At 30.1% G+C, this 25,000-nt stretch overlaps 5 protein-coding genes and 1 long non-coding RNA gene across 9 annotated transcripts in view; 2 read left to right on the forward strand and 4 right to left on the reverse strand.

Moving 5' to 3' along the window:
- Positions 1 to 1,705, reverse strand: part of LOC111690973 (lysosomal acid glucosylceramidase-like) — a 2,306-nt gene extending 601 nt beyond the window's left edge. Inside the window, exons 1-6 of the mRNA XM_023453588.2 lie at positions 1,489 to 1,705; positions 1,282 to 1,427; positions 1,085 to 1,211; positions 886 to 1,024; positions 257 to 821; positions 1 to 183 (exon numbers count right to left, since the gene is read on the reverse strand). The exon at positions 1 to 183 is cut by the window's left edge and continues 160 nt beyond it. Coding sequence (XP_023309356.2) covers positions 1 to 183; positions 257 to 821; positions 886 to 1,024; positions 1,085 to 1,211; positions 1,282 to 1,427; positions 1,489 to 1,540 — 1,212 coding nt within the window. The 5' untranslated portion in view covers positions 1,541 to 1,705. The remainder of the gene's footprint in view (positions 184 to 256; positions 822 to 885; positions 1,025 to 1,084; positions 1,212 to 1,281; positions 1,428 to 1,488) is intronic.
- Positions 1,706 to 7,059: 5,354 nt separating this feature from the next.
- LOC111690983 (calcineurin B homologous protein 1) lies at positions 7,060 to 11,527 on the reverse strand. The gene is made up of 3 exons (XM_023453599.2): positions 11,313 to 11,527; positions 7,493 to 7,756; positions 7,060 to 7,419 (listed from the first exon to the last, which is right to left on the reverse strand). Exons 1-3 carry the CDS (start codon positions 11,377 to 11,379, stop codon positions 7,181 to 7,183), a joined length of 570 nt encoding a protein of 189 aa, XP_023309367.1. The 5' UTR covers positions 11,380 to 11,527; the 3' UTR covers positions 7,060 to 7,180.
- Positions 11,528 to 11,944: 417 nt separating this feature from the next.
- On the reverse strand, positions 11,945 to 14,968 carry LOC111690977 (protein VAC14 homolog). The gene is made up of 10 exons (XM_023453593.2): positions 14,698 to 14,968; positions 14,489 to 14,639; positions 13,859 to 14,431; positions 13,476 to 13,802; positions 13,285 to 13,408; positions 13,114 to 13,222; positions 12,755 to 13,051; positions 12,607 to 12,686; positions 12,378 to 12,540; positions 11,945 to 12,287 (listed from the first exon to the last, which is right to left on the reverse strand). The coding sequence occupies exons 1-10, from the start codon at positions 14,793 to 14,795 to the stop codon at positions 12,143 to 12,145; spliced, it is 2,067 nt and encodes a 688-aa protein (XP_023309361.1). The 5' UTR covers positions 14,796 to 14,968; the 3' UTR covers positions 11,945 to 12,142.
- Positions 12,212 to 12,691, forward strand: LOC124419784. Its single transcript, XR_006940809.1, has 2 exons — positions 12,212 to 12,527; positions 12,586 to 12,691. It is a non-coding gene; the product is annotated as an uncharacterized LOC124419784 (long non-coding RNA).
- Positions 14,969 to 15,392: 424 nt separating the features above from the next.
- LOC111690964 (MATH and LRR domain-containing protein PFE0570w) lies at positions 15,393 to 20,171 on the reverse strand. Its single transcript, XM_023453578.2, has 3 exons — positions 19,029 to 20,171; positions 16,332 to 18,865; positions 15,393 to 15,955 (listed from the first exon to the last, which is right to left on the reverse strand). Exons 1-3 carry the CDS (start codon positions 19,972 to 19,974, stop codon positions 15,665 to 15,667), a joined length of 3,771 nt encoding a protein of 1,256 aa, XP_023309346.2. The 5' UTR covers positions 19,975 to 20,171; the 3' UTR covers positions 15,393 to 15,664.
- Positions 20,172 to 20,906: 735 nt separating this feature from the next.
- On the forward strand, positions 20,907 to 24,941 carry LOC111690972 (S-phase kinase-associated protein 2). 4 transcript variants are annotated; one of them, XM_023453587.2, is made up of 6 exons: positions 20,907 to 21,165; positions 22,494 to 23,247; positions 23,331 to 23,813; positions 23,883 to 24,294; positions 24,364 to 24,523; positions 24,585 to 24,941. In XM_023453587.2, the coding sequence occupies exons 1-6, from the start codon at positions 21,107 to 21,109 to the stop codon at positions 24,769 to 24,771; spliced, it is 2,055 nt and encodes a 684-aa protein (XP_023309355.2). In that variant the 5' UTR covers positions 20,907 to 21,106; the 3' UTR covers positions 24,772 to 24,941. The 4 variants fall into 4 exon arrangements, with proteins under 4 accessions (XP_023309355.2, XP_046806364.1, XP_046806363.1 ...); XM_046950408.1 differs by lacking the exon at positions 20,907 to 21,165 and adding an exon at positions 21,594 to 21,735; XM_046950407.1 differs by lacking the exon at positions 20,907 to 21,165 and adding an exon at positions 21,654 to 21,790.
- Positions 24,942 to 25,000: the final 59 nt, after the last annotated feature.

A 25,000-nucleotide genomic window follows, 5' to 3' on the forward strand; every position in this document is an offset into this window, starting at 1 on the left:
CAATGCAGGCACCGATTTTTGCCAAGGTTTATCTCCAATACAAGACTCAGTTATCAGTAACAATTTCTCGGGCATTTTTTCGAGAGTTTTATCAATAAAACTGGGTTTGAAAATTTCATCCCAATACCAGTGAACACCCAAGGCATTGATGTAGTCAACAGAATCGGCACGTTTCTTCTTCATCTGTAGCAATGTAGGAAAAGAGAATAGTGTTTAACTGTAATTCTTTATATGTATATTTAAGTTTAGTTATTACCACATGGAACCAATTGGGGAAGGTATAGCGTTGATCATCATTTCCGAATATGATCAAATCTTTATACTTTGAATTTCTAATGGTGGGACCAAAATGATCACTTAACCATTCGGCCTGATGGAGGGGAGACCAACCTAAACTCATAAACTTAACGAAATTCATAAAGACTAAACCATTCATGGGTTCATTGCCGGTGGATAGGGCCCAAACGGGCAAACCATTCTTTTCCATTATTTCTACCCATTTCAAATGATAATCGGCCCAGGTTTGATAGTATTCCTTTTTCAAATGACTAAAACCAGTCCAGGCATTATTCGATTTCATCCATTTGGGAGGACTCCAGGCGGCACCTTTAATTTTCAAATTCTCCAACTTGGCAACTTTCTTAAGACGATGTATTTGTTCGGCTTTTATGGCATCACGAGGATCTAGTTTAGTGAAATTTGTTAATTGTGCATCATTTTCGGGTAGTTCGTTATAGGCCCATGGTTCTAAATCAAAATCACTGCCACCAATAGACATACGCAATAGATTCCAACCGATACCATCGTTAGAGTAAAATGATCTTAAAAGTTATATTATGAAAATATAAATAAGTTGATGTGAAGATATTTTTTAATTTCTCTCACTTGTAAAGATGATCTTGCAATTCTTGTGGTAATTTCTGCAATAGATATGAAACGGCACCAGTAAAAGCTCCACCAAAACCTACTATCTTACGATATTTTTTATCACGATTTATATCCAAGCGCACTGTGCGGGCTGGGCCTAAAATGGATCTATGGATTTTTTTGTTCCTCCAACATTTATAGTTTAAATTCTACTTACTAAATCTTTCATTTATTTGCATTGTTTCATTTTGAGTTTGTGAACGCATACGTTGATCATAATCAAAAATGTAATATTTTTTGAAAAGATTAAAAAGACCTTTGGTAGATTCAAAACGTAGACCTGCCTGATAATTACCAAAAAAACAATAAATATTTATTGCTTTCAACGATAAGATAAAGAAAATGCATTTTTACCTTTGATGACGACACTAAACTGAAACGAGGTTCTTCTTCGGGTGTAGGATCTTCTAAATAATCACAATACGACGAGGTGCAAACACAAACACCGCCATCGGGTGTTTCACGTAAATTACATGGTGTGCTTTCGGCTCGAATATAAGCTGTAATTATTTTTAACTAATTTATATTGTTATTAGTTTTAAATTTAAAACACAAACTTACCCAAAATTAATATAAATATTGTAAATTTTAAATAATTTTTTTCTTTCGCCATTCTAGCAAAAGTGTATACTTCCGTTAATCACTTCAATGAAACTAATTGTACTTATAAAGTTTACACCTTTTTTAACCGAACACCAGTAGCGAATTCATAATGAATTATCTTTAATTAAATTTGATTGGATTTATTGGCAAATCCATCTAATCTAGAAATGTTTTAGATTTAAAATAAGTATAAGGCGAAAACGAATAGCTAATACGCTTTATTTTTAAAGAAAGATATTCCTTTAATAAGTTTACGCAAATCAAATGAAAACTTTCTTAGAGCGGGTTTTTCTATTAAGATAATCTTCGTTCTTTGATTAAACCTAGTTTAAAATATGTTTTGCGTTGTTCTGTAATCTGTTAAGTTACTTAGGGTGGGTTTTTTTGATAAAGATAATCTTCATTCTTTGGTTAAACCTGGTTTAATATTTGTTTTGTGTTTTTCAGTAATCAGTATAGTTTCTTATTATCTTAGTTTAACTGAGTGTTATTGGCCAATTAAACTTAAGTTATAAATGAGAAAACACAATTAAAAAAAACAATAAAACAATGATTTCGTAAGAACAAAAACTTAATATTTTAAGTAAATTGAATTTTTTTGAATTGTTTTGTTTTATTTATTATTGTTTTAAATGTTTATTTAATATTTTTCCAAAATTTTTCATTTTACAAAAGTATTGTTTGCAAAAAACAGCTGTTCATTGTTTATGTTTTTGTGTGAAAACTTGGCAATACTAACAAAGTTAATTGAGCTTAAATCTAAAACTGAAAAACACAATCATCGGTTAAGGTCCGCCTAAATTTGTTCCGAGTTTAATCTAACAGAAAGTTAAGCCTAGTTTAACTGAGGAGTAAGGTTTTTCTGATAAAGATAATCTCCATTCTTTGGTACAAAACAAATATTAAACATATTTGTTTTGTACTTTTCAGTAATCAGTAAAGTTTCTTATTATCTTAGTTTAACAGAGTGTTATTGGCCAATTAAACTTAAGTTATAAATGAGAAAACGCAATTAACAAAAACAATAAAATAATGAATTCCAAAGAACAAAAACTTAATATTTTAAGTAAATTGCATTTTTCTATTATTCTTCCGAATGTTTATTTAACATTTTTCCAAAAAATTTCAATTAACAAAAGTATTATTTGCAAAAAAAAACAGCTGTTAATTGTTTATGTTTTTAAGTGAAAAGTTGGCAATACTAACAAAGTTAACTGAACTTAAATCCATAACTGAAAAACCCAAACATCGGTTAAAGTCCGCCTAAATTTGTTCCGAGTTTAATCTAACAGCAAGTTAAGCCTAGTTTTTAACTGAGTAGTAAGAAACCCGCCCTAACAGTATTTCACTTTTAAATTTTCTTTTAAATTTTAAGATTTTGCTTTATGTAAACAGTAATTAGACAAAATTTTATTGTTTTAATATTCCTTATGAAACTGAATTTTCTATAAATTGAACATTTCGTCTTATATCAAATGTTTAAATAATTAATTAAAATTTGATAACAAATAAATTCGCAAATTCTTATTTTTTCTATGATATTTTTGTTTTGGTTACTCGAAGTGATAAGACTATTATGGATAATCTGTAAATAATAAACTTTTATTTTCTAATTATTTTTTTTAATATATTTATTATACCCTTCACTTTCGTGAAAAGGGTATATATAAGTTTGTCATTCCGTTTGTAATTTCTATAATATATTTTTCCGACCCTATAAAGTATATATATTCTTGATCCTTATAGATAGCGGAGTCGATTAAGCCATGTCCGTCTGTCTGTCTGTCCGTCTGTCTGTCTGTCTGTCTGTCTGTCTGTCTGTTGAAATCAGTTTTTAGAGGACCCCAGATATCGGCGATGTCTGAATCTTCAATAATTCTATTAGACATGCTTTCGAGAAGATCGCTATTTAAAATCAGCAAAATCGGTCGGTAAATAACGGAGATATGAGCAAAAATCCGAGACAACCTCTGAAAATTTCATCAAAAAAATGTTAAAAAAGCAACAAAAACACTGTACATAGAAAAAGATGTACACGTGTGTGTGTAGATGTATTTGGTTTTATTCAGCTGTGTATTTTTTTGTATGTTTGGAATTCAAACATACAAAGTATACACAGCAAAAAAATATGATTTGCATTTTTTGTTAAAATAAAATAATTTTCCCTTTTGTTTTGCAAATATATTTTTTGATGAATAGAAAAAAGTATTTAAAACGTTTTCAATTATATGAGAGTAGATTGTGAGTTATTGTACAATAATTTTTATGTGAATAATGTAAGTTTGAAATTTAAAACTAACACAAATTTTTTCCAAGTGCTTTTTAAAAAAATTTTTTTTACGATAAACAAAAACAAAATCTACGTCTCGTCAATGTTTACCAGCAATGAATCAGAGGACGAAGTCGACCGGCTTCGAGTCGGAGCTTAGCCGCCACCGAACTATATTTAGTTGCTTGAGCTGCCGCCGAAACATTCGGCTTAAATCGACTCAAATTTTTTTAATGTTTTTATTAACTAGACTGTAAGATCAATTATGTTTAAAATACACTATGGTGAAGGGTATATAAGATTCGCACAGCCGAATATAGCACTCTTACTTGTTTTTTTATAACAATTTCTAAAATAAATTTCTTTATATATTAGGGATCGCTTAAGATAAAGTATAAGTTAAGGGAGGCTATGACCTAAATATAATTTATAAATCTAAAATAATTTAGCGAATTCTTAGGAAGAATTTCCCTTTAGGAACTTTATTCAATTCTATATAGAATGTAACAAGTTCTTTTCAAGATCATTGATCTATTCTATATAGATTAGAACATGTTCTTGTTATTCTATTTTATAGAAAAAATTCTATATAGAAAATAAGAAGTTCTTGTTAAGAACTTTATTTAGAAAAGAACATGAATAGAACAGTGGCATGCGGTAGGTTAGCCTGGTAGACCGGAGGTAGTGCGTTTGATTCCCACCTGAGGCACAAGTTAAGGGCGCACAACAGGTCTACACTTATATCATTCTCTCGAACTTATAATAGAACATGTTTTTGCTAAGAATTTTATAATAGTCTTGCTATGAACAAGTTCTTAGTGGGCATGGAAGAGAAACTCTTTTATCTAAATATCCAGAATATTTCCCTGATGATCTACATTTCTTTGCTTTGATATGACATGTCTTTCCCTCTTTAGAAATAAAGACCACATTACATCACATTTACATTTGAGCGATGTATAACGTTCATGCTTTGTAAATCGATAGTTGTTATGGAGTGGCTAGATCTTCATTCTTCTGCAGATCCGCAGTTAACTATACCATTTGGACCATAGTCTTTGTATGGGTCAAAACTGTTGAGGGCCAATTGTATTTTATCTTCTCCTCATTAAGAGGTTGACATTTGGGAATTTTTTGTCCAGCAGAATTTCTCTGCTAGATATAGTCCTATTGGCACATGACTTTTGAATATAGCTTGGGACAACATATAAGTTAGACAGAATTTTGTGAAGTCAATTGTTCTCGGAGAAACCTTCAACGTCTACACAAAAGTCCCTGTACGCCTTTCTATTCGTATTTCTTGTCAATTGTTAAAACGATTCACTGAGGTCTTATTTGTTATTAGTTATTGGATCGCTTTGTCTCATTAAACAGTTTATAACATTTTTTCCTACCATTTGCTATCTCAGTGTTTGGATTTAACTCTCTTAGGGCGGGTTTCTTACTCCTCAGTTAAACTAGGCTTAACTTGCTGTTAGATTAAACTCGGTGCAAATTTAGTCGGACTTTAACCGATGATTGTGTTTATCAGTTTTAGATTTAAGCTCAGTTAACTTTGTTAGTATTGCCAAGTTCTCACTAAAAAAACATAAACAATGAACAGCTGTTTTTTGCAAACAATACTTTTGTAAAATGGAAAATTTTGGAAAAATGTTAAATAAACATTTAAAACAATAATTAATAAAACAAAACAAATCAGAAAATTGCAAATTTACTTAAAATATTAAGATTTTGTTCTTTCGAAATCATTGTTTTATTGTTTTTGTTAATTGTGTTTTCTCACTTATAACTTGAGTTTAATTGGCCAATTACACCCAGTTAAACTAATATAATAAGTAACTTTACTGATAACTGAAAAACACGAAACATATATTAAACCAGGTTTAACCAAAGAATGAAGATTATCTTTATCAGAAAAACTCTCGCTTAGGGCGGGTTTATTACTGCTCAGTTAAACTAGGCTTTACTTGCTGTTAGATTAAACTCGGTGCAAATTTAGTCGGACTTTAACCGATGATTGTGTTTTTCAGTTTAGGATTTAAGTTCAGTTAACTTTGTTAGTATTGCCAATTTTTCACTCAAAAATATAAACAATGAACAGCTGTTTTTTGCAAATAATGCTTTTGTAAAATGAAAAATTTTAAGAAAAATGTTAAATAAAAATTGAAAACAATTATATATAAAACAAAACAAATCAGAAAAATTGCAATTTACCTCAAATATTATGTTTTCGTTCTTACAAAATCATTGTTTTATTGTTTTTGTTAATTGTGTTTTCTCACTTATAACTTAAGTTTAATTGGCCAATTACACTCAGTTAAACTAAGATAATAAGTAACTTTACTGATAACTAACAAACACGAATCTTATATTAAACTAGGTTTAACCAAAGAATGAAGATTATCTTTATCAGAAAAACTCGCCCTTAGGTCGGGTTTCTTACTCCTCAGTTAAACTAGGCTTTACTTGCTGTTAGATTAAACTCGGAACAAATTTAGGCGGACTTTAACCGATGATTGTGTTTTTCAGTTTTAAATTTAAGTTCAGTTAACTTTGTTAGTATTGCCAACTTTTCACTCAAAAACATAAACAATGAACAGCTGTTTTTTGCAAATAATACTTTTGTAAAATTAAAAATTTTCAGAAAAATTTTAAATAAAAATTTAAAACAATAATAAATAAAAAAGTAATCACGATTACTGAAAAACACAAAACAAATATTAAACCAGGTTTAACCAAAGAATTAAGATTATCTTTATGAGAAAAATCCGCCCTGAGTATTCAAAAACAATTTTCGAGGATTAATTTTAACTTAATCCCTAATCCTTTACCTAAAGAATGACCCTAAAATGATCATTTATTTCATAAAATATATACTAGGTTATTATTGAAAGCCTAAAATTATGCTAAAATTAACCAAAACAAATCTATTAACACAATTAAAGTTGATAGAAATAACCAACCTTCCCAAGTACTTCCCATTTTAAACATTTAACAACAAGAAATAAATTTCTAAGTTTTCTTTTTAAGTACACAATTTGCATATATTTATTTTATTTGATAATTAGTGTTTACTTAATAAATTTAATACCAATTATATTTAAAAAAAAGGCCATTTATCAATTCTACACAACAAACACTACTCATTGGTTAGTAAACGGAATGAATGGAAATTTTAACAAAAAGCTTAACTAATGCACAGAAAAAAATTAAACTAAAAACAAAAATAAGATTAAAAAAAACAAACAAACAAACTGCTCTAAAGTTAATACTTTGTTTTTACTATTTATATAAAAATAGCCTTAAAATATTTGTATGTATGTATATTTTTTTTTGTTTGTGTGTAAATAATTAAATAAAGCTGTTTTGCCCAAAGGCGGTTTAATTCAAGAAACGTATAGACATTTTCTGTTCAACATCAGTGCGTTCTAAAGCTTTGCAAAAGTCCTCAAAGGAAATTTTACCCTGGCAACAAAGATCTGCCTCCAAAATAGTACGTTCAGCTATGCTAATCAATTGATCCTGACTGATATTGGCACCGACCATCATGTGTAAAATACTCAAAAGTTCATCACGACTAATGACACCATCATCATCCAAATCGTACATTTTAAAGGCAACTGGAATTGAAAATTTTTTTTAATGTAAATTTGTTTTTCTTTTTATGTTTTTTTTTTTAAATCTTGTACTTACATTTCAATTTATCTTCACGTGAATTCAATTTACTTTCCTTTTTATCTTTAATTGGTCGGAAATGGGCCAATACTTTCATGAATTGTCTAAAATTGACACGATCATCGGTACTGTCGGCAAAGAAGGCATGAACAATACGTTCACACAATGGATTAATGGCCAATTCTGGTATACGTAAAAAATCATCACGTGATAAGGTACCGCAATCACCACGATCCAAAGAAGTGAAACGTGAATATAAACGTTCAATTTGATTGGGTGTAACTGAAAGTGTTTTGTGTTTGTTGTTGTTTTTATTGTTATTGGTAATTATTTTTGTTTTTATAAATTGATCAAATTTGAAGTTTTATTGGGGGGGGGGGAGGAGGGGCGAGGTATGAAACAAGTTAATGAGCGAAACATGATTAAAATGAGTTTTAAAAGTTTAGTATTTTTTCAAACTCAATTGCAGCACTTTTGGAACTACCATTTCTTCTGGATGCCGTTCTTTGGAATGATTCCTATAACAATATATTTCTTAAAATTTTACTTAAAATTTGTCAGAATCTTAACAATTTTAAGCAAAAATTGCTGAAAAAGTATTAGTTCCTGAAAAAATCTATAGCTTTCACAGAACTGGTTGCAAGGATAACAAATTTAAACAAAAATCATTTGAGTAAATTAAAAAGTCTTTCTACAAAAGAAGTGTCGACTTTAAAACACATCCATACTATCAGTTTCAAATCTGACAACATAAAACTAAAATGATAATTATGCATTCCAAAACAAATTCACAAGTTCTTGGATTTTTCCTTCCTTGAAAAACTTTTAATTTTTCTTTCTCAATTTTTAATTTAAAATTTCAATATTTTCTTTAACTTTGCTCTTAAATTTTATTTAAACACAATTTTTTCCCCCCGAAATTAATATCTTTTTCATTGCAACCTGTTTCCAAAATTATTTCTTGTTTTTCTATTCTTATCATTTCGAAAAAAATTCACTATCAATAAAAAAAATGCGCATAATATACAATTAAAAATAAGAACTTTGAAAGCTGACACTCATAAATTTATCACCTTTTAAACAAAGTGTTTATCAATATTATATATAATATATACACGTCGAATTAAAACGTATGAAACTGTAGATAAACATCAAATAAAAACTAATTATCTAAGAAGAAAAAAAAACGTAATTATAATTTAATAAATATTTTAGAACACTTTAAAAAAAAACTATAGTTAAAAGCAACATTAAATGAAATACAATTTCGAATATTTGTTTTTTAAACATTACGTCAATTTATTTACTGTGTGCCTATTTTTGGTTAAATAAATAAATTTAAGTCATAAGCAATAAAATAAATTTTAATAAGAAAACAAAAAAAAAAAATTCCACTTGACATAAAAGCATCAACACGTGATGATGTTTTAAAATAATATGATTATTGAAATATATTTTTCTGCTGACTGCTTTTTAGTTTTTGTTGCGATAGTATGAAATTTATAAACAACCTTTGAAAAAGTTTTTTTAAGTTTTTGTAATTTTTTATGAGATATTGTAAAAACATCTCCACAGCAATAGATATGACATGATAAAATTGCACCCTAAAGAATTAATAGCCGAAGCAAACACAAACCTACCCAAAAAAACTGACTGACTAACTATCCAGCAGTTTGGAAGATTATCTAGAACTAGGCACCTAGGTTTCTAGAGTGACTAGCTTTTTCACATAGTATATACTTGCCCTAAAACGTAGTCAATCATCACATCAGTTATCACAAAGAAATATTCAGAAACTTTGCCCAAATGAGTCTATACATGTCAGTTTTTGTTGTTGTAATAGTTCGACAGTGGCCGATAGTTCTTTACTGGAGAAAAAACTTTTGGTGATACAGCTGTCGCTGTATGACTTGGGTCGTTCCGAAGCACAGATCCAATTGTCGTGAATTTAAGTATCTACATCCCAGATCAATTTTCCCCGAGGGCATGTTAAGTTGGTGAAGCCTCTACCTTGGTGTTATTGCAGTAACGGGGAATAGAGGTGTTTTCCAATACCTCTAGTCTGGCCGGGACTAAAAAATTGGTTACAGTCTAATGCCTTAGTCCTTGCATTGTCATCGAACCAGAGCACCGCATAATCTGGTACTAAGGGTGGCTAGTTGCCCGCAGGATTATGTCCTGGCTGGTCAGTTGGTTGAGGTTCCTTAGGGATCCACGTAGTGCCTGTAGTTTTAACCCAAATTTGCGGTAAGAGAGAAGATACCATTGAAATTTCCAGAGGCTATCCCATCTGCGAGGTTGTAAACCAAAGTGATGTTTTACATCTCGGATGTTAAGCAACGGGGCAGCAATGGTCAGAGATTAGATAGCTCGAGTACCTCAGCAAAATGCTTGTACATGGGCCGGCCCAATCCATGTACAAAAATTGCCACCTGAGTTTTTCATTGAAGGATTCAGGGGCGATAGGGCATCATGATACGTAAAGCACTTCGATATTCATTTCCAGATTACTTGTGAATATTAAACTGCATATTGTCTTCACTCCCGCTTACAAAAAGGACACTAAAGTATCGACGGTCTGCACTCTCGTTTTCAAAGAATACATTCGTAACGAAAGACAAAATAAAGCCAACCATTGTTGGGTTTGACGCTATTGGAAGTGACTGTAATTTCTAAATACTTCAACACTTTGTGAAACTTTTGGGATTTTGATAGAAATATCTTTACATAGAGGTAAACCTTTTTGCTTATTTTCAAAGTATCTGCACTATTGATTACTTGTGGACAGTTAACTGCATATTGTCTTCACTCCCGCTTACAAAAAGGATACTAAAGTAACGACGGTCTGCACTCTCGTTTTTAAAGAATACATTCGTGATGAAAGACGGCCCAACGCTTAAATGGGTTTGACGCTATTGGACGGGTTTGACGTTCCCACGACAATTGAATCTTCGTTCCGGAACAACCCGAGTCATACTCGGCCAAAGATTGTCAACCCAGCGACAGCTGTATCAACCGAAAGTTTTTTACTTGTGGACAATCAACTATTGTCTTCATTCAGTCTTACAAAAAGGACACTAAAGTAACATCTGTCTGCATTCTCGTTTTCAAAGAATGAAAGACGACTTAAAGCCAACAATGGGATTAGAGCAGCCGCGGATCCAGCTCTGTGTCTGGTTTTGAAGCTATTGGAAATGACTATAACTTCCAAATACTTTGACTCTTTGTCGTACTGCTCGGCATTGATAGAAATATTCATTATTGTTGTTACAAAGTCACACGTAAATAAAAGTTTCCAACAAGAAGCATCTTGCCCATAGTAATAATGAAAAACGTTAACGACAGTATAAACTATTGTAATTTGTACAAAGATCTTATATAAATTGTTGATATGCGTCTTAATTTGACCGTAAGTCCTATGCAAATCATAAAATCCCAAAATTTTGTCATAGCGCTGTAGAGTATCATCCAGTAGATCTGGACCGACTTAACACAACTACATATTTACTTAACTTAAAAATGTGTTAAACAGTCAATTAGCAACTAAATAACAATTAATGGTATAAAAATAGAAGCTAAATGAAAATAAATAATACATAGTACTTTTCATTATTGCTTAAATAAAGATAATAGTTAAGATAATAAATAATATGAAAATAAAAAAAACACTTGTTATCTGATAAAAATACAAAAAGTAATTGAAATATTTGTACATTTAACTAACTTCAATATTGACCCCGTAATAGGATTTCATTTATTTATTTTAGTTGAAGGTTGCTTCGCTGATGAATAATGATGAAACAAATGTATTGGGATGTGAGATTTCTTTGGTACTTACAGCCAGTCTCCTCTTGAATTTGTGCAATTTCTTCGGGACGCAACAATAATGAAGATTTATTACCCATTCTGTTTAATTAACTTTTAAGTTACACTTTATTTTTTGTTTCGAAAATAAAAGTAAAACGTAAAATTTATTAACAACACACAAGTGTTTTGTGAAAAAGTGACTGCTTGACAATTAAACTAATCAGATGCTTTTGACAATTTCAATTGAAAATTGTTTTGTTCTCTTCTTCGTTCTCAGTAGTGAAGTAATTTGTAGTTAATACACACAGTTGTATAAAAATGGTAGTATATTAGTCATTGTTATAGCAAAATTACAATTGTAACTGCTATCGACAAGCGTCATGAGTGGGAAAGTGGTTTTTGGTTTATTTTAAATAAATTAAAAGAGAAATACAATTTTTTTTAACATATTTAATGTTATTACAGACAAAATATGAGAAAAAAGTATTGTCACAAAGAAAAACGTAAATGGAATAGAGAAAAACCCAGATAAAGTGGTTTGTAGATGTTATTTTATGCAAATAATTAGGTATCTTTGGAACTTTTGCAGATATCTTAACAAAATTTTAAAAAGTCCAGGAGTTTTTGAAGTGATTTAAAGTAAATATTTAAACATTTTGTAACTTACATTAATAACAATATCATATAAAAAGCCTTTATTGTGAACTTTTCTTTATAATTAAAAAAAAAATTGCAAAAAAATAGAAATAATAAAAATTTACAACATATTTGTAAAATTATAAATATTTTGTTAGCATCACAGCTTATAAATTTAATAATTTAGGTAAATTTTAATAATGTAAGAAATCTAGAAAACTTTATTTAAATAGCTGTATCATTTACTATAACACTGCGTTTCCTTTGTGTCAAACGCTGATCACGATGGGCTTTTTGTATCTTTTTAAAATGTTCCAATAACTCTTCGAAATTTATATTACTTTTATATTGTAGGGAATGCTTTTCGTTGCTGAAAAAGAAAGGAAAAAGGGGAAAAAATATTATATTAAGGACTAACATCTCAACCTTCGGGGAATATGTAAAACATTTGATAACTTACATGGGCTGTTGTCCCCAGTAGTTGGGTACACATTGTAAACGATTCTTTAGCATATTAAATGCATCCGTTTGAGGTAGTAACATTAGTATTCCAAATAAGGCATGTGCCAAATATTGAGCATCAGCACAATTATTTGCTTTCGAAACTAAGGTAAGTCTTAAAGCTGAAAAATATTGAAAATTGTGTATAAAAAAAAACTTGCTTTTAGAAATATGTGTTTACAACTTACATGCAAAAATGGGCGTTTCTATTAATTGCACCAGCTTATCCAGTTCATTTAAAAGTTCCAAAGTTATCTCTACATCAGCACTGTTTAAATAATATAAAAAGTTTAAGTACACGTAACCATAGTAAAGTCTATAGTCTGAAACACTTACAATAACACTACCAGTTCCGATACATGTTGATAACTTTGGGCCAATAAACACAGCGAGAGCGTAGAGACAGGACAATGGGCCCAACTTATGTAAAGACATTTAAAAAGTTTAGCCGATTTTTCACATGAAATATCTCTCAAGAAAGAACGTAATTCGAATAATTCTGAAGAGGTCATCAATATACTATTTAGCAGACGTACCAGTAACGAAGCAAATTTAAGATTTGTCAATTCTTCAGCTATGATTTCCGAAAATGTCAAATAAATATATTCAGCATTTAATAAAACGCAAAGTTGTCTAAAGAAAATGGAAAAGAGATTTACAATATAAATTAAAAAATAAACTTAATTAAAACATACCTGATTATAAGACTAGCACGATTGTCTAAAAAGCTCTTATCCTCATTAAATAAATTAACTAAACTTAATAAAAATTTACGATAATGGGCTTTATTGAAATCAGTGGTTTCTAAAACAAAAATAGAAAATTTATAAAACTATTAGTTTTTTTTACAAAATAATAAAACCAACCTTTAGAGTGTTGAGAATTGACAATTTCTGCCAAAACGGAAATACATTTCAAGACCACTTCATCTGAATTATCTGATAAAATATTCAAAAGATTATTACCCAATTGCGTGGTATGATTGGACATCTATATTTTTTAATAAAAAAAAATTATATATAATTGTTAATTTTCCATTATTTTAGAAAAAACTTACTTCATTGGGAAAATTGATAAGTAAATGGTGTATCCATTCCAATACTGCAACTTTAGTTTGTACCGAATTATGTGTTAGATATTGTGATAATACTGCCATTATTGAACGTAATTCTATTTGTTCAATATTTTTCGATTTGTGTTCTTTAGAGGAAACTAAATTCATCATAGATTTATTAACCGAAACAGCACATTCTTTAATATTTTTCATATTATCCACATTATATTCCAAACAGGGTAAAATGGCAGTGAATATACCACTAGCATAGGGTAAAACATTCGAGCCAAAGATTATAACAAATTCACGTATCCAGGTAATGGCTATAGACTAATAACAATAATTATTAAAAAAATATAATTCTCCATTTACTTCCATTAACTCACCTTAATCAATTCATTTGGTGATTGTGCATGTGTTATGAGTATATTGATGGTATCCTCCATTTTTACCGAACTAGAATCATTACGTATGGACTTAAGAAATTGTGTCAATGTAGTTTCACACATTCTCTGTATTTCCTGTGTATTATCCTCCAACATAGTAAAGAGACCATCAATTATATCCGTTAAATAGATGACCATATTAATTTCAGGCACAGCATTTAATATAGAAATCCAAGAGATAACATATTGTCTAACAAAAGAATTCTTGACATAAATCCGTTCCTTTAGCAAAGGTATAAAAGCTTCCAGATTAAAGGTTTGCGATGACTCGGTAACAATATCCTTAAGTAAGCGATCCAACAGTTCACTGCCATCTTTAACCATTTGATCGGAATCTGCCACTAGACGTGATAAGGCCGCAAATAAATCGGGAAAGAAGGGTATAATGGAGGAACGTGCCACTTTAACTACATTGTAAAGTGATTCACAGGCAAAATAACGTACACGTAAATCTTGATCACTCAAACAATTGAGTATGGGAGTAACCAGTTCATTGACATATTTAGACGAATCCTTAAAGAAAAAGTACAAATAAAATTTATTCAATCTATATGAAGAATATACACCCACCTTTCCCAAACCCAAACTGGTGGCAGCCAAACCTATTAGTCCACCTTTTCTTTTGTTAGCATCTCTTGAAGAGGCAAAATCATTTGACAGTACTTCAATTAGTTTACGTATTTGTGCCGAATTGTTTTTTATATTAAAATCCGTTACCATTCTAAGGGAAATGTGATTGTTAATCATTTATTAATATTACTGAACAAAAAACAACTTACTTTTCTATTTCCTGTGAAGCCAGCTTACGTTTATCATAAACTTTATCACCAAGTGCTTTCGCACAGGATTCACTTAATGGTGCATAGGGACTTTCCATTATTCGGTTATTATCTTTATAAACTTTACGACTTTTGTAATTTGTTTTTCTTTATTTCTAATTATTTTATAATCAAATTAATGTTCTAATTTTTATAAAAATTTATCAAAAATCCATTAATCACAGTGGATTTGATTGTTTTTCTGCTATGCTACAAATTGTTTAATTTTTTATCTCTCTCTTTTGTTTAGTCACTTGTAAATACAATGAGAGTGTCAAAAAGACGTCAGCTGTTCGTTAGACTATATATATGAAAGCTTAAAATTATGAAAAGAAGGTAAGCGAATTTAAATATGAAATAATTTTAGAAAAGTGGTAATACGCAGAAACTCAAAATCTAGATTCCGCTAACATATGTTAGCATATGCGAACAAGAACAGTGGCTGTGATCGAGAGAAAGGCATTTTACAAGATTTTCAAATGAATCGAATGCAAATTGTGCAACATATTAATTAAAACTAAATTTTTAAGATCTACTTAATTTAAATTGCTTTTTAGTCATTCTTTTTGTAATTCATAATTCATAACATTTTGTTTTTATTGAGCGCAAAAATTAATTGTTCTTAGACAGGCTGTAGAAATCAGAAAACAAAAAAATAAATTAAACATTTCTATAATTAGAAATAAGGCATATTGAATCAATCAATATATTTCTTCTCAAAACAAAAAAAATAGGTTTATAAAATACTTAAAAAATAAAATTGCAAAAAACAGAGCTAAACTAAAATGAACTAAACATAATCAAACACACACATAAATTTAAAATCATAAACCTTTTTAAGGCAAATAAAAGTATTAAACTAAAAATATTTGAAACAAAAACATAAAATACATATATTTTTAAGTATACATACAATCTCTACAAGATCTCATGCACTCTTTTCCACAATTAACTCATAGCTATCAACTTCTTTACACATTTCATTGAACTCTTCCACGAATTCAGCAAGTTCTGGTTTTTCTTTGGGCTCTTTGCGTTGACGTTTCTTTCTTGGAGCCTGTTCCGAACTAGTATCAGTTTCATGACTACGTTGATGCTTTTGTTGCTCAGCCGAGTTATGTTCGTCGTCAGATTCATCACTGTCTAAGAACATAACATATTTATTTTGCTTTAAACGTCGCTTGCGCTTATAGGGGCGTACATAGGTTCGATGGGCATCCTAAAAGTAATTAGTATTGAATTAAATTACACGAAAATATATAATTATATATATTTAAGAGCAATGTATGAGCTTTATACTACCAACAAAGAAGAACTTAAATCTTTGCGGCCCTGTTGACTCTGAACTAGTTGCAAACAAATTAAAATTGTTGAAAACTATTCAATTTAATATAGCAACTGGTTAGTAAACCATCAAAATATTTATTTTAGTTAATTAGTTAATAAATTAAAATAAATACTTTAGTTGCTTAAATTCTTTGGGTCTTATTCATAAACTTTTATCAAAGGTTTATCAATCAAATTTTCATACAAAATTTGTTCTATAAACCTTTGAATGAGGCAGAAAATGCTTCATAAAGATACTATGTACTTACATTTTCATTGAAAGTTGTTTCTGGTTCAGGATCTTTAAAGAGTTCACTTAAATCTAACTCCTCACCAAAATTTGGTCTTTTTGAATGTTTCCAATTTGATTTGTTTAGATGCTTTAAAGCTTCCTTACTAGTTGATGGCTGTGGATTTATCAGAGTGGAACATAGCATTTCTTTAATACCTCTCTGTCTAAAGCCATCTGCTTTTGAGGCAGCCTCTTCATCAAATAGCGGTATGGTTTTTAAAGGATTTCTCTTACTTTCTTTAAGTATACTTAATGCAAGATCATTTTCAGCCGGTTTTAATTTGCGTAAATCTTGCAGTTTATCTTGTATAGTTAAATTTTGATTATTGTTTGTAGTTTCATTGTTATTGGTTTCATCATTTTCCTGGCTAGAATATTCCGTTTGAGATAGAAAATCTTCAAAGCCAAAAAGATCTTCTTTAGGATGGTTTTTAGTTTTTGTATTAATGTCAGCTTGGGGTGAAGTATTAACAGATGCAACAGTCTTATCGACTTGCAAAGAATCATCATTTAAATTTTCTTCAAAACCAAACATTTCAATTGATTCTGTTATTGGCTCCTTGGAATTGGGTGTTTTATTTGCACTTTTATAGGGTGGCAAGTGTACCACTTCTAAAATATTAATAGCTTTCAGTGGACTGCGATAGTTGAGGGCTCTTCTAGGATTAGGAAGTTGTTTCAAAGCAAATATATTTTCATTCTCATTACAGTTATCCTGTAACGGTCTAGGTGGTGGCATATTTTCTGCATTTGAATCGTTGGACGAAAATGATGAGAGAACAGAGTTTTCATTTTGATTAGGTATTTGTGCGGGTACATTTTCATTGGCTGTTTGTGCTTGTATGTTTTCTACATTATTATGAAGAGGACTTTGAAGAGGTGTTACATTGGATACTGTTTTATTTTGATTACCTATTATAGGGGAATAATTATTAGAAACTGTGGTTGTTTGAATTTTCGGTTTTTCTTTTCTTGGTGTTGAGGGTATAAAATCACTAGAAAATGATGGCAAATTTCCCGAACTTCTAGCAAAATTAAACGTTTTAGGTAAATAAGCATCTTCATCAACGCGCCAAGGTGAGGGTTTTGTTGCTGGTCTAAGTGGCGGTATGGGAATAGGAGATAATTCTGATTCTAAGGCGGCTTGAGGAGAAGGCATTTGTTTGTTTTTCGGTGTACTAACAAATTTCTTTACCATTTCTAATAGTAAGGAAGCATTTTTTCTTTGCAAATCAGAACGACCCGCTTCATTTATTAGCACACTTCTGGCCAAGCGACTAAATGTACCTTCATGATCATTTACATGATGTCTATTGTTATTTTGGTTTAATGCCTTATTAACTGTTGTAGTTCTTTGATTTTCCATATTGTCTTCATTATCTGGTAAAAGTGGTTCATAGTTATCAAAATCATCATCCATGTGTATTACATCAACTTCATCATCTATTATAGGCGCTGGTTTCTCAATTTCTGCGGCTTTCTTTATGTTATTCCTTGTATTTTTTGGTTTTTTGTCCACCGTTGGTTTTATTTTTTTCATTTGTTTAGGCGGTGGCGCTTTGCGTTTAAATATTGGTTTACCTTTTCCTTTACAATTTGTGGCCACACGTACTTTCCCTTGATCTATAAGTTTCTTAATAATATCAGCTGTGGGATCAGTATTTTTTGTTGTACCATCTGAATCGGAAGTTTGAGATTGTGATAAAAATTCATAAATATTGTCTCGTTTTGCCGCCGTAGAACGTTTTGCCAAAATGCGTCGTCTCTTGCCATTAGCTGCTTTAGCTGGTGATTTTGCTTTTGGTTCAGTAAAGGCTTTTGTCATATTTTCTGCAGCATCTTCTTTATGACGATGAAAGAATTTATGGGTATGACTTTTAGCTGGACTTTTACTATTTTGAGTTGTTTCTATACCTTTCTCTATTACTTTTTCCACAATTTTCTCAGGCTCACGTTCATTATTCGGCTTTTCTGGTGACTTTAATAAAAGCTCATCATCTTCATCTAGGGAATTTAATAGATCAACTATTTCTTCAGATTTATTGGCTAGATTTTGAGATGAAGATTTGTCTTTTGAAAGTTGCTTGGGTTTTACTTTATTTTTATCTTTTGTAAAACCAAATTCTAATAAAGTAGAATTTCTTGCTGGTTCAAAGCAAATGGTAGAATTTTGTTGTGGTTCAAATTGTGTTACTTCCAAATTTGTTGTTAGATTTTTATTTGGTTGCTGGTTTGTTCGTCTTAAGGATAATTTGGCAAAATGCTTAATACAATTCTGAGGTTTTAAACGATTAACTGAATTATTATTTGTTTCCGTGTTATTATTAATTATTTCTGATTCTAGTTTATTTGTCTCTTTGTTATCATTGTGTTTTGAATTTAATATTGTTTCTATTTCTTTATTTTCTAGAGATTTCCTTAATGATTTTGTTAAACTTAATTTATGAAAATTATTACGTTTATTTACTGGTATTGGTGATTGATAATTTGGTGTCACTGGTTCTGTACATTCTGAAATTGTTAATAATAACAACTTAAAGAAAATTTATAGAAAATTTACTGTTTAAATAGACTGTATATTTTTACTAATAACAAAAAAATATTTGAACAAAATTTGAAATTTAAAACAAAAACGGCAATAGCAGGAAATACTACCTATGAAATAATGACTTACCAGTATTTTCTTTATTTCCCAGTAAAATAGGAGTTTTTGGTAGTCTTACTACACATGCTCTAGTAGTATTCGGACTTTTTGGTTCTATGACGAAATCGTTTGGTTTTTCCACAATTGGAGTTCTTTTCAGTCTAACGACACAACTTTTGGCCGAGTGGGGGGTTGATGGTTCCTCGTTAACCTCTTTTGTCTTCGTTATTGATGGAGTATTTTTTAATTTAACTACACAATTCTTAATAGATTTAGGAGTTATCGGCTCTAAACCATTCGTCTCTAAAGCAGATCTTTTATTTCTTTGCGATTTTAATCCTTCAGCCTCTGGAAGTTGTTGTTTATTTTGCTTTTTATTTATTAGCTTAGCTGTACGCTTTAGTTTTACAAAACAACGTCTTGGAGAGTTATTTGTGGAAGAATTTATATTGAATGCAATATTATCTCGAATTTCTGCAGCTGCATCTAAAGTTTTACCATCAAAATTTTCATTTTTCTCTGGGATAGATGCATTATTTATAATTTTAATGGCATTTTTTCTTGGCCGTCCAGCTTTCTTTGTTTTCTCGGTAGACCCATTAAGCTGTGGAGATTTCAGTTCTATGTTATTTTGATTTTTTTCATTCACTTTACATTGTGCCTGCAATGTGTTTTTGTTGTTGTTATTAATATTGTTGTATGAGCTGCTGCTGCTGGTATCGTTAGCGAGGGTGCGTCGTAATTTAACAAAACATAAACGAGTTTTTGGTGATACAGTTTGATCATTACATTCAATTGAATTTGTTTTTGAGATTTCCTCTTTAGATTTTACGGATTTTTTCATATTTTTTACATTAACACGCACTTTATGTATTTTTCCATTCATTGTTTTCACAGGCGTGGTTGTTTTTGCTTTTCTTGTTGTTGCTTTATTAGCAGCAGCAACTTTTCTAGTGTTTTCCCTGATTTTAGCCATTTTTCTATATTTTTCTTTTTTGCATATATATAAAGTATATTACTCAGCACATTAAATAATGAATTTTTAGTATTTTGCGATATTTTAATGTTAAATTAATAAAAATTTCACGTAAAATGAAGATCAAAATTTTTAATTTGTATTTTTAATTAAACAACCGCCATATTGAATTTTAGACCTAAGCCAACAAACATTGACGTCGTCGGTGACGGCGTTAAATAATTGGGTAATGGCGGCTTGAAATCAGCGTTAAGCATTCAAATGTGTTTTAAATTTTATATATGTAAGATATTATGAATGGCTAAATCAAACAAATAGATTTTGAATGTAGAATACTACTATAAAAACAAGTAAAATGCATCTGCCTTTTCTTATAAACATTGAAATATTTCTTTCAAAAGATCAAAGATATCTGCGAGATCCGAATCATTAATAATTTTATTAAACTTAGCTTCAAAAAATTTGCTATCAGAAGAATCGGTCGATAAAAAAAGGTATTATGAGTCCAATTCTAAAGCAACTTACGAACACATTAAGTTTTTTCATTCTTGATGAGATTATTCAGAACTTTAAGAGTGATTCTAATAAAATTTGTCCGAGTCTTATTTTTCATTTAGAGATTAGCAGGTTTGAAAATTATTATAATTGGTTCCATTTAGCTCTTTTAAATACTCTTGGAAACTGAATTGATTGATAGTAACAAACTCTAGACAGTCAGTATTACCAACTAAAACTGAATCACTGACCATAATTCTGTGAGATTTTTACCGGATTGGTACAGTATTTGTCTATTATCCCATCATATATATATAAAAGTGCTTTAGTTTTTTTTAATATTTATAAAAAACGCTTAAAATGCAATTAAAATTGTAAGCAACATTGTTTATGTATTTAACTTTTAAGTGTTATACGTTATACAACTCTGTTGTGTATAACACTATAATATTCCTCGCGCCTCTTTTCTTCTAGTTTTTTTTTCTGCTGGTCTATATAATCACACAAAAAATATTACTTGTTGAATTAAATATTAAGTAAAATTTTCATTTCAAAACAGGAAAAAAATTCACTTGAATAGTGTGTTTTGAAAAATTTATAAAGAAAAATACAAACTGTACAAAAAACAAAACAAACGATGAACAACAAATCTATCAAATTGAAAGAAAACAACGAGAATTTGTGTCCAAGAACAAGGTAAGATAATGTGATCAAAGTGTTGGAGAGTTAGGAGAAAAATATTAAATAATAGATAAAATTGTGTAAATTATCAATTATGTTTTGTTTAGCTAAACAATTTGTGGAAAATTGCGTAGTTTTAATTAATTTATTTTCGGTGAAGGCATAAAATTCTCTTTGAAACGTGTCAATATAAGAGAGAGTTTAGTTTTTGTATGGAAGTTTTTAAAAGAGAAATGTCAATTGGTGGCTCTGTTTTATCGACATTTGTATTGTTTATAACAGTGTTGACAATTATGTTTATATAAGAAACCGGTTTATAACTAAAATATTATAAAATAATTTAATTTGCGGCCTCTTAAAGCTTATTAAATAAATTGACTTGTTAAGAATTATATTTTTACAGATAATTTAATACATTTAAAATAGCATGAAACTTTTTGGTTAAAAATTATTTTTTTATGTTGTAAAAACGCTATTATAACCACACAGTGTTTTTTCCATCGTTAACACGGTTCTTTCAGTACAACAACAAAAATGCAATGTCTATTTTATAAGTTGTTGCAGTTCGTAAACTAAACAAGAAAAGTAAATTATTTATTTAAATATATCAATTAAAGTGTTTAATAATAAACTAACAAAAGTAATTGTCCATTTTTAAACTAATCAAAAAATGTTAATGTGTTCTTGGTTTGGATTATATTGTATTATAGAACTAATAATTTAAGTGCCGCCGCCGCTTGTTGAGTTTTTTTTTCTACGTGTTTAGTTTTTTATTTGGGTAATTCATTTCTTCTTGTAGTCATCACCTTCAACGTCAATATTATTTATTTATCATTGTGTAAGATTATTGTAATTTATACAAATTGCTTGAATGAAATATATGCTGATTTTAATTAAATTATAAAAAGGTTTATGACCCCTAAGTGTTTGTTAATGTTTTTTGGGTCATATAGTAAATACAAGTCGGGGAACCAGTGCATTTTTTTGTTTGTTATTAAATGGGCGTGGGTTGTATATAATGTTGTTGCTGTTGTTGTTGTAATGTTGGCATGTCAATGTTTTGTTTATGTTTATATGTTGAATTGTATGTAAACATTCCTACAGAATGAAAGATGTTGGGATGGAATAGATACTACATTGTATTAGAGATTTTCTATTATTGATATGTATTATGTACACGTAGATGGTTTTATTAAAGTATTATAAGTAGTTTATTAAAAATATTATTAATCTAATGACAAAAAATGTCGAAGTAAGTTTATGTGCAGTTTTAGATTTAATTGAATATTCTTAATAAATATATGTAATACATACATTTTTAAAATTTCTTTTCATAAAAACAGAAAACGTTTACCCAGCAAGAGTTCATCACAAACACCAAGTTGGAAATTAGCCAAACTAGATACCACTTCATCGCCCTCGGCTCTTACTAACGAATATTTAGAAGAAATGGGTATTGGTATGTTGGATTCCGAAGAAAGTTCTTCATCGGCCGCCTCGGCTATTGCTTTGCCAACAGCTGATGAAAATTCAAACGAAGCAACACCGAATCTTGATGCACCGAAATTTTCACATCAACAAAGACAAATTTATCGTAATATGGATACTTCTATATTAGATGCCACCACAGACAATGCGAGTAATCATAGTTTTCTAGATCCCAATGATACACAAGCTAAATCGACAATTTTAAATAACAACAACGGACAGCAGCAGCAATTACAGCAACATAGATTAAACATGAGCAGCAATTCAAATTCATCTTCTTCATTTGACATTTATACAGACGAACAGTTACAACAACAACAAACATTACAAAAACTAAAAACAACAGCAATGGACAAATTTCAATTGCCACATAATACTGCCGGTGTAACAGCATCAGGTTCACAACAACAAAAAAAGATAGCTATACTGGGCGTTGGTGCCGGTAATAATCATAATAGTAATTCACCATCAAGTGGAGGAAAGAATACAAGAAGTCCTTTGGCTACAGTAGCTTGTAATAGCTTTTTAAGAAATACACAACAGCAGCTATTACTGCAGCAGCAGCAATTGCAGTTGCAACAACAGCAGCAAATGCAGTTACAGCAACAGGTGAGTTATTAGGATCCTAATAAAAACGAAATACATTTTTGTATAAAAAACAATTGTAAACATTTTAAATTAATTTCTTTCAGTCGACATTTATGAATTCTTTACCCCAAAGAGCTCAATCGCCATCAATGCTGCCATCGACCAGCCAACAGGCAGCTCTTGTAAAACATCAACAGCCCCAACATCAACAACAAATGCATAATAAACTATTTCAACAACAATGCCAATTGGTCCAACAGCAGCAGCAACAACAACAGCAACATTTACAACGCTTTGTTCCTAATGAAAATTTCTTTTTATTTCGCAATCAGGCAATGCGTGAACGTAATCCCGATGGCAAAGATCACTTTAACACTCTATCCGATGAGATTATTTTACAGATATTTAAATGGCTTCCTAAGAAAACACTTTTGCGTTGTGGCTATGTCTGTCGTCGCTTCAATAACTGTGCCAGTGATGAATCACTGTGGACACGACTCGATTTGGGTGGCCGTTCTATAAAACCGGGTGCAATGGAAAATATTTTAAAAAGGGGTGTTGTTATATTGCGTTTAGCACAAGCGGAGGTATTTGTTTTTCTTTTTGGTAAACAAATTATTTTATTTCTAATAATTGTTGTTTTTTATTTCCTTCAGCTTAATCATCCAGTTTTTGAAACACATTTTCTAGAGACTGAACCTAGTTTTGAAGCCAAACTGCAGTATTTAGACTTGAGTATGGTATCGATAACCAAACCATCACTAAAGATGCTTTTATCACGTTGTCGCCAATTGAAAAAACTTAGCCTGGAACATGTTGCTCTAAATGATGAAATATGCAATGAAATTGCTAAAAACACCGGACTTGAAGCCCTAAATTTAGCCATGTGTTCTGGTTTGGAAGCTTGGAGTGTTCGAAAAATGATGGAAACTTTAACACAATTAAATAGTTTAAATATTTCCTGGACTAATTTATCAGTCGATGCTGTAACATCATTGGTAACCAATGTAACGCCAAACTTAATGCGTTTAAATGTGGCTGGCTGTCGTAAAACTATGTTTGATTCACGTAAGTTTTAAACAAAAAATAAAAGGTCTATAAAATAATATTATTTCTTACTTTAAATTGTTGTTATAGATCTTGCCAGCTTAGCAAAACGTTGTACGCAACTGTTAGAGCTAGACTTATCAGATTGTACTGGCCTCACTGGCAATGCTATTGGTATAATTAGCAAATTTAAAATGCTCGAATATTTATCCTTATCTCGGTGTTACTTAATACCTGCTTCTGCCTATATGTAAGTAAATTTCTTGAAAATTAACTGAAATAAATAATAATTCCATATTTTTCATTTACAGTGAACTGCGCAATATGTCTACTTTAACATATTTAGATATCTTTGGCATGCTTACCGATTCTGCCTTGGAAATGTTAGAACATACATTTTCTAAAATCGGTATTAATAAATTTATACACAGTTCTGTGGCTCGTCCTACGGTGGGTACTAGACGCACATCCATTTGGGGCCTTCGTACACGGGATTAGTTTCATATAAAATATAAAACTAGCTTCGCTTTCTTCCATTTGTCAACTTATCCTAATTTTTGATTTTTTTTTTAATTATACAAATGAATGTTTTTTATATATGCATATATTTAATTTAATTTGTTAAAATATAGACTTTGTTCTTATTTTAATATTTGGTTTCTTGTAATTTTAATTTCATCAAAATTTTCCATTAAAAGAAAAAAATTCGTTTCCATCCTCCATTTAT

The sequence above is a fragment of the Lucilia cuprina genome, chromosome 4, assembly GCF_022045245.1.
Source record: "Lucilia cuprina isolate Lc7/37 chromosome 4, ASM2204524v1, whole genome shotgun sequence".
NCBI classification, from domain to species: domain Eukaryota; kingdom Metazoa; phylum Arthropoda; class Insecta; order Diptera; family Calliphoridae; genus Lucilia; species Lucilia cuprina.

Coding starts and splice junctions, on each gene's coding strand:
- LOC111690972 (XM_023453587.2), top strand. CDS start 21,107: ATGAACAACAAATCTATCAAATTGAAAGAAAACAACGAGAATTTGTGT. Junction 23,248..23,330: donor AAATGCAGTTACAGCAACAG/GTGAGTTATTAG, acceptor AATTTCTTTCAG/TCGACATTTATGAATTCTTT. Junction 24,524..24,584: donor ATACCTGCTTCTGCCTATAT/GTAAGTAAATTT, acceptor TTTCATTTACAG/TGAACTGCGCAATATGTCTA.
- LOC111690977 (XM_023453593.2), bottom strand. CDS start 14,795: ATGGAAAGTCCCTATGCACCATTAAGTGAATCCTGTGCGAAAGCACTT. Junction 13,409..13,475: donor TTATCAATTTTCCCAATGAA/GTAAGTTTTTTC, acceptor TAAAAAATATAG/ATGTCCAATCATACCACGCA. Junction 12,288..12,377: donor TACTGGGGACAACAGCCCAT/GTAAGTTATCAA, acceptor TTTCTTTTTCAG/CAACGAAAAGCATTCCCTAC.
- LOC111690964 (XM_023453578.2), bottom strand. CDS start 19,974: ATGGCTAAAATCAGGGAAAACACTAGAAAAGTTGCTGCTGCTAATAAA. Junction 18,866..19,028: donor GGGAAATAAAGAAAATACTG/GTAAGTCATTAT, acceptor TAACAATTTCAG/AATGTACAGAACCAGTGACA. Junction 15,956..16,331: donor AAACAACTTTCAATGAAAAT/GTAAGTACATAG, acceptor AATTACTTTTAG/GATGCCCATCGAACCTATGT.
- LOC111690983 (XM_023453599.2), bottom strand. CDS start 11,379: ATGGGTAATAAATCTTCATTATTGTTGCGTCCCGAAGAAATTGCACAA. Junction 7,757..11,312: donor AATTCAAGAGGAGACTGGCT/GTAAGTACCAAA, acceptor AAACACTTTCAG/TTACACCCAATCAAATTGAA. Junction 7,420..7,492: donor ACGTGAAGATAAATTGAAAT/GTAAGTACAAGA, acceptor TTTCAATTCCAG/TTGCCTTTAAAATGTACGAT.